This window comes from Lupinus angustifolius, chromosome LG18 (assembly GCF_001865875.1).
Source record: "Lupinus angustifolius cultivar Tanjil chromosome LG18, LupAngTanjil_v1.0, whole genome shotgun sequence".
NCBI classification, from domain to species: domain Eukaryota; kingdom Viridiplantae; phylum Streptophyta; class Magnoliopsida; order Fabales; family Fabaceae; genus Lupinus; species Lupinus angustifolius.
The window spans coordinates 13,936,864-13,944,631 of record NC_032026.1 but is presented as its reverse complement, the minus strand read 5'-3'; the positions used below and the strand labels follow the sequence as shown (position 1 = coordinate 13,944,631).

General features: G+C 30.2%; 1 protein-coding gene across 3 annotated transcripts; it reads left to right on the top strand.

Moving 5' to 3' along the window:
* Positions 2,863–7,547, top strand: LOC109332131 (protein PIN-LIKES 3-like). 3 transcript variants are annotated; one of them, XM_019566968.1, is made up of 11 exons: positions 2,863–3,128; positions 3,492–3,649; positions 3,742–3,821; positions 3,920–4,044; positions 4,451–4,572; positions 4,789–5,019; positions 5,832–5,927; positions 6,159–6,259; positions 6,687–6,739; positions 6,848–7,033; positions 7,269–7,547. In XM_019566968.1, exons 2-11 carry the CDS (start codon positions 3,515–3,517, stop codon positions 7,391–7,393), a joined length of 1,254 nt encoding a protein of 417 aa, XP_019422513.1. In that variant the 5' UTR covers positions 2,863–3,128; positions 3,492–3,514; the 3' UTR covers positions 7,394–7,547. The 3 variants fall into 3 exon arrangements, with proteins under 3 accessions (XP_019422513.1, XP_019422512.1, XP_019422514.1); XM_019566967.1 differs by having other exon boundaries at positions 2,864–3,044; XM_019566969.1 differs by having other exon boundaries at positions 2,865–3,044; positions 5,835–5,927.

The following is a 7,768-nucleotide window of genomic DNA, read 5'->3' as shown; positions in this document are numbered from 1 at the left end:
GGGAAATTCAATAGTTTCAATTAGTGAGCTAAATCATTAGATGTCTATAGAATTGATGGTTAGAAAAATAAATTTAAAGAACTTACTCTTGGAGTAAGTGGATCCAAACTTCCTTATTTTAATTCCCAACTTTCTCTTATATGTGGGAGTCAATATGATAGATCAACGGATGGAATTAGCAATTAATATTAAAATGACGATTGGTTTGAAAAGTTTTGATATTGGATTTTGGATCTGCTGGAAAGATATTCAAGGACTATTATTATATATTCATAAGATGATGAGGTCTAACTTGTGAGGCTAGTCTTTCTGACCCGAGCTTTCATTGCAAAAATCCAAAGGAAACCTCATGATCGATCGATGGTTCAAAGTTGGTTTATATTTATAAATAAAATGTTTGGAAATATATTTGTTTGCAGATAGGTCCCCATTATGTATGCCTCAAATGCTTGTCAAAATTTTGTTTTATTGGATAACAGATTGGAAGAGTTGCGGATTGATTGAAGATTTAAATGATGGAGACAGAGGCATCATAGGACGAGAATCATCTCTGTCCCAAATTGTATTGTATCTAGGATTAATGGTATTGAAGCAAAAACAAACAAAATATTAAATATTTAATTTTTTTAATTAATATAACATATTTTTATTGGTCCGAGATATGATTTGAGAGAGTAATCTTTATCCTTGTAAGAGAGAAAACAGTAATCACCATCAACAATTTTAATGCTTCTGGTTTAGGCAAACCCACTTCAGCCAGATGTGGTATTTGGAATTTATTCGACAGCCACTGTATATGTGTGGTGTTCAGATGTTCCACTTGCATGTTTTTTCTTAGTTCAAATGTTCCACTTGCCTATTTTTTCTTAGTTCAAATGTTCCACTTTAATAAGAATCTGTTCTACATGCCTCTACCACCTATTCAGTCAATCTCAGAATCAATTTGCAATAATTAAATTGATAGCTGTAGTTCTGGATAATATGAAGAAAAAAATCCAAAAAAATAACATAATTATTTGTAAAATCTCAAATTATCAAAATCCTAAATAACCCTAATTTATTTTGAGCCATGAATACATACTAATCAGTACATGCATAATACAAGTCAGTTGCTCATCTATTAACAAGAATGCCCCCACTTAAATCAATCACTCATTGGTAATTCACAAATACCATTTGAAATAAATAAAAAAGTCAACTTCATAATATTTGAATTTTTTAAGTAATTGAAATGAATGAAAAAATGAATTGAATAAAATAGTATATGAGTGTGATAATGAAAGTACGCAATTGAAATGTAGCATTATTGAAGTTGGATTGATTGTGGGGTGCTGAACACGATAAGGACAGAAGAACGATGTACGAGTTGTCTGTGTATGCTTTGCTGCATTATTAAATATTGAAGACCCACCGTTTATTTATTTTTTTGACCAGCCAACAAAAAATTTAATAATAAAAATAAAAACGATTAGAAGAACAAGTATTGTTTTCAAGTACATAAAACGTTTCTTTTAGCGTTGATATTGTTATTTGCTGAAAAATTAAAAGGTAGAAATCAGTCACAATTTGTTGGAAGAGCTTAAGCTGGATTTCAAAATCTACTGTTTCCATTTTCAAAAGTTACAATCTTTACTCTTTTAATTTTTTAATTACCAAGTGAATTAACTTATAATTTACTAAGTATGCTATAAATTTGTCACGCTAAACACAGAGTTAATCTCTACATAAGACTAGAATAAAGTAAAGTCACCTGAAACCATACATGTTTCACCTTATCATGCATGCATCCAATTATATATATAGACCATGCATGCACGTGACATGTTCATTTTGACGCTTACCCATGCATGTCGTTTACTGAGAGTAGAGTTGGAGTGAAAATATTTACCCTGCTATAGTTATTTATATTATATATATCTTAAAAATGGTTCATTTATCTTTAAAATTTTTTTTTTTTTCAAATTAGTTTTATATGTTTTTTTGTTTGGGTCAAAATTAGAACGTATTAACTTGACTCTACTAGTGAGACCACCATCCCATAACATGTTGTTGCTAGAAACATAATCTCGTATTTCTTTTAGAGAATCTCCTAATTATTCCATAGCAACTAGAAATTTTTTTTTTAACTATAACGCATTCAGTTCAGATGTAGGATATCTATCTAGAAGTTTTTGCAACTCAATTGTGTATGATGGACTCATCAAAGATTTGACCTCTATTTATAACTTACTATAGGCTCGGGAAACAAAAAAAGATGTGTACGAATAAAATGTCCAGTAACAAAAAGAAGAAAAATAATTGAAAAGAGGAACTTCCTAATATTTAGCAATTCCATACCATCGATATCAATGGTAACTCATTATTTCGATAAATAATTTCTTGGCACAAAAAAAGATTTTTTATAAGCTGAAATGCAGAATTTAATAAATTTAGAGGTTGATTTTTTTATTACCTAGTAAGCACTTTATTTTTTATTCCTTATTATCTGCTTATCCTTGATTCAGACTATAAATTTGAGTCCTGAATTAGAAAAAAAAATGTTAGAAGGGTTAGTTCTATCACAATAAGAATGAAATTTCCTGGCTCATTACTATATAAAGAATACATCTATTTAGATTAAACAAAATAAAACTAACTATTGAAGTTAAAAAGTGGAAAGGTTAGTAAACTGAAAGATATCATACATCCTAAATGATATTTTATTTTTTGTTCCAAACTAGTTAGAATGCTATTTTTTTATTTTTTATTTTTAAAAATGTTATTTTTATTAACGTATCAATATGTGATTGGTTTGAGACAAAAAATGAAACATCAATGGAGATAATGATCTCTTCCTTATAGTCAACCATGGTTTTTTCATTCTACCACACCATGATGATTTTTTCCATTTATTCCCTATCACACACGTTGGCTAATCATTGTCACCATTTACCTTCTTGTTTATCTATAGTAGCAACTTGAGCTAACAAATGCAACAAGACACCAACGTTTCTCTGAAAATATTTTGATGTTAAGGAAGTTTGTCACTCTATACACCAAACAAGGTACGTATAAAGTTGCTTTTCTGTGTTCAACTTCTGAAAGGGTCAAGGAACCAAGTTCAAGAAAGCATCAACTTAGCAAGAAAGGCGTGTTATCTTATTTTAATTCAACAAACAAGCTTATTAAGATTGATATGATATGAATATAGTAATAATAATAAATATTATGTTGGGTCGATACAATCATTTCAGTTGAATCATTGCCATATTATATTTGTTTATTCCTCGTATTCTTCATTTCTTCATTTCTCGTATTCTTCATTTCTTCATATTAAATATGCTAGATGAAACAGTTTCTTCATTTTTATGACCAATATATTTCTGTTTAATTTGTTCGATACTCATCATCAGCACTTATATTTGTTTATTCTGTGTTCATATAATCTTTCTATGAATATGAATGTCCTGTTGAGATGTATTTGCTTACTAAAGTCCCTTCTTTGCTTATAGCTAAGGAACATTGAGTATAAACTATGGGGCTTCAGGAGCTTTTTTATGTTGCCTCAATGCCAGTGATCAAAATATTAATAGTCACCGGAATTGGCTCATTTCTTGCACTGGATAACATAAACTTATTGGGAAAAGATGCAAGGATACAAGTGAATCATGTAACTCCTTCAATGCTTAAGATTAACATTCTCTTTTTTCTTATTTCTATCTATGCATATGTTACTAACAAACATAGCTTCTTCTGTGACAGCTTGTGCACTATGTGTTTAATCCTGCACTGGTTGGTAGCAATTTGGCAGACACTATTTCTTTTGAGAATTTTGTTGTGTTGTGAGTATTGACTTAATTCATATATCCAAAAGTATCCTTAAATTTTTAATTTGAGGAATGATTTTTTTCTGTTTGAATTCATGGTCTGTTACATTTAGGTGGTTCATGCCAGTGAACATTCTTGGTACATTTATAATAGGCTCAGCCTTAGGATGGATCCTTGTCAAAATCACAAGGCCTCCTGAAAACATAGAAGGTCTAGTTATTGGTGCCTGTTCTGCAGGTAAATCCCTTCTCTTCACAAGTTAAACAATGCAGGAATCTAGACATGTAATCTATGTGAAGCTTTCACTATGTTTTTCCCCTCCAAAATTATGTCAATGCCATAGCACATTTGAGCAATCTCAAATTAGAACTCATAAGAATGGTATTAGAACTCATATTTACCTGTTTAACACATTCACTAATTTTGAAAACAAAGCAAAGGTGTCTTAATTGGATTTTCATATATTTTGCACAAATGAAATTTACTCAAAAACTATCAAATATCTTGCTTCTTGAACATGTTCTGTCCTTTAACCTGCTTTATATTTAAAATGTATCATCTTTTATCTAAGGTTGAAGTTGTAGTATCAATTCTGGCCTGATGCATTTTTTGTTGAGCTCATCATTTCAATTGATTTAAACAGGAAACTTAGGAAACTTGCCTATGATTATTCTCCCAGCTATCTGTAAAGATAAAGGTAGTCCTTTTGGTGACCCTGATGTCTGCCATAAATATGGAATGGGTTATGCTTCACTTTCTATGGCGGTATGTAACTTCATTTTCGAGTTACGATCCTCTCGCTGGAGAGGCAAGTATATCAAAAACAACATGGAAAAAACAGAATGATATGATATTTTTATCCTTTATATACAACATAAAAACTTGTCTCTCTCTCTCCTACTAGTGATGATTTTTTTCCTTCATTTTGCAATATTTTTTCATTTTTCTTTTGTTAACTGATATTCATTGTGGAAACTGTAGATTGGATCTATTTATATATGGTCTTATGTATACAATATAATGAGAATTTCCTCAAGTAAAGTCCACAAAGAAGGTCTTGCAAGTAGTGCCTCCATCAATATACAGGCTTCAGGGGAGATATTAGAATCATTTCCAGATGAATTCTTAGAACCTCAAAATTCAGCAAAAGATGTCATAGATGATGCATACACCATAATGCTTTCTTCAGAAGAATCTGAGGACATGGACAAGGTTGCTATAAACTCATCTTTCAATAGATTTAATATACTGATAAAAGGGATATTATAATACTAGAATAGTCTTCTTTACACAATATGTACTTACAAAAGAGTTTAAAATATATACACCATCAGTGTAATTTTTTTTTACACTGTCAGCATATTATTTATCATTGATTTATATTACTTTTGTTTGAAAGTCAACGATACTTAACATATGGATGATAGATGATTACTGAAAGCGTAAAAAACACTTACACAGTTTGAGTATATACATATTAAATCCTTTAGAAAATCAAAAAAGAAGGACCAACCCATATATAACTCTTATTTCATAAATTTCATTTCAGCTAAGAAAACTATTAGCATGCTAGGTTGCTATATAAAGTCTAAGAAAAGAAGGATAAAATGTACATGGAGAAAGTTAAGTTTATGCTTCTAACTTCACCTTTCTGCTTTAGCTACTGTATGACACATTGATATACAATGAGTTCAAATTGGACCTAGACAATTTTAATTTAGGAAGGTAGCTTTAGAAACATTATTACAATTTTAATTTGAATCTCTAGTCCTCAATGAGTTGACTATAATTGCAAAATACTAAATATAATACCACTAACATACTTGCATTGATTAACTCAATTTTTTTCTGTTTCTGTAGAACTCATGAATTATGTTTCCAAAATTCATTTGAGCTTGTTTCATATGAAAAAAAAAGTATGGTCAATAAATTATGCATGCATCATTAGGAGCAATAAAGCTCTATTATAAGAGTGACAATGTTCTAAGTTTCTTTCTTTTCAATTTTTTTGGGGACTTTTATTGCAGGTATCAATCTCAGATAAAATCAAGCATAATTTAAGAATGATTTTATTCAACCCCAATTTCAAAGGGATATTTGCGCCATCAACTCTTGGAGCGGTATGATACAGTATTCATTTCCTTAGAAATTCATAGACCATATTTTCCATGTGTTGCACTTATGTTAATGAAATGAAAATAAAGTAAATTTGAAATGCACTAGTTTCTAGTCACCAAGATCTTGCCTTTATAACATTGCAATAATCATGCTTATTTTCTAAAATCTTTTTTCACCACAATTCATGTCTGATAAGAAGGGCTAACAGTGAAAGATGATTTCTTTTTATACAGATTGTAGGATTTATTATTGGTTTAGTCCCTCAGATACGTACTTTCATGATTGGGAGCGATGCTCCACTTCATGTACTTGAAGACTCTGTTTCCATGTTGGGGTATGCGTCCCAAAACTTCATCTTCAAGATTTCAAAGTGATTATTGGAAGCCAAAACTTTGTGGAGGATTAATTTAGCTGCATATTTTTGCATGATATTGTTTCATATGATATTTAACTGCTTTATATTATCTACAAAGTTTTAAGTACTTCAAAACTTTCCACCTTAAAAACACCACATGAAATATTAAATACCCTTGTTTGTTGCCTTTGGATGAAATTGAAGGACCTTTTAACCCTTGTCTTTCTTTTTACCCTTCTCAATATTGGAAAGTTGGAATTAGTACATAATGTACTTTTGTGAAAGTGCTAAGTTACTTCTAAAAGAGATTAACTTTACCTAATTCATGCATTTCATTTTTTATCTCTGAATTAACTAGAACCTTTTTAAGAAGTTTTAAATCCTTATATTGTCTTATTACATTCAGTGATGCAGCCATTCCAAGTATCACTCTTATAATGGGTGCAAACCTTCTTAAAGGTAAACTATATATATATTGCCAAATTTATACATACTCAAACTTTGGCTAAAATTTTGTTTATTTTTGGTACTTTATTATTAAATGGTTTTCATGGATGAATTGTCTAGGATTGAAGGGAGCAACTACTCCAATGTGGACAATTATAGGAATTATAATAGTCCGATATATTTTGCTACCAATTTTGGGTATTGGAATTATTAAATGGGCAACACATTTGGGTCTAGTGCAACCAGATCCCTTATATCAGTTTATGCTTCTCCTTCAGTATGCACTTCCACCAGCTATGAGTATAGGTAACAAAAATCTCTAGTTTATAATCATTTCTTGATAACAATAACAATGTGGAGAAGTGCAATTGTTCTTAATATGTATATAATCTACTTCAATTTTCTAACTACATGATTTCATAATTAATGCATGTCAAATTGAATCTATATATATCAAGTTAGTTTCATAGATAATGTTGGGTTTGACTAGGAACTAGTTCTTTTGTTTCAACTATTTTTGACATTTACATTTCTTTGGCAGCCACCATAGCCCAATTATTTGGAGCTGGTGAAAGTGAATGTTCTGTTATCATGCTATGGACATATGTTTTGGCATCACTTGCTGTTACATTTTGGTCAACCTACTTCATGTGGCTGGTTTCATGATTTTGTATTCATTGGTGTGCTTATTGTTTATTTTTAATTATTAGTTTCATTTCTATTATTTACTTCAAGTTCCTTCTTTTCACCAGTGGTTGAACTGCCTATGTAAATTTTTTGAAAATTTTATGGAATATATGTGAGTGTGAGTAAGTGTGTATATAATATATATGGGAGTAAGTCAAATTTGAAAGATTCTCATAAAAAAAGTAGACACAATAGTAATAAACTAATAACCCATAAATTAGAAATGAATTATTCAATCTTCATCGTGGGTCCTTGTGCAAGGTAATTGGGAGGATTTTTAAATTGCGATTCACAATTTTTAAATAAGCGACTCCATTTTTAGTTATGAAACAAGGCATACTTTGTTTTTTTTTT

Bases quoted from the DNA above. Each gene is read 5' to 3' on its own strand.
- LOC109332131 (XM_019566968.1), top strand. From the start codon at position 3,515: ATGGGGCTTCAGGAGCTTTTTTATGTTGCCTCAATGCCAGTGATCAAA. The intron at 3,822-3,919 runs GTGAGTATTGAC...TGTTACATTTAG, and splicing joins TTTGAGAATTTTGTTGTGTT to GTGGTTCATGCCAGTGAACA. The intron at 5,928-6,158 runs GTATGATACAGT...CTTTTTATACAG, and splicing joins CGCCATCAACTCTTGGAGCG to ATTGTAGGATTTATTATTGG.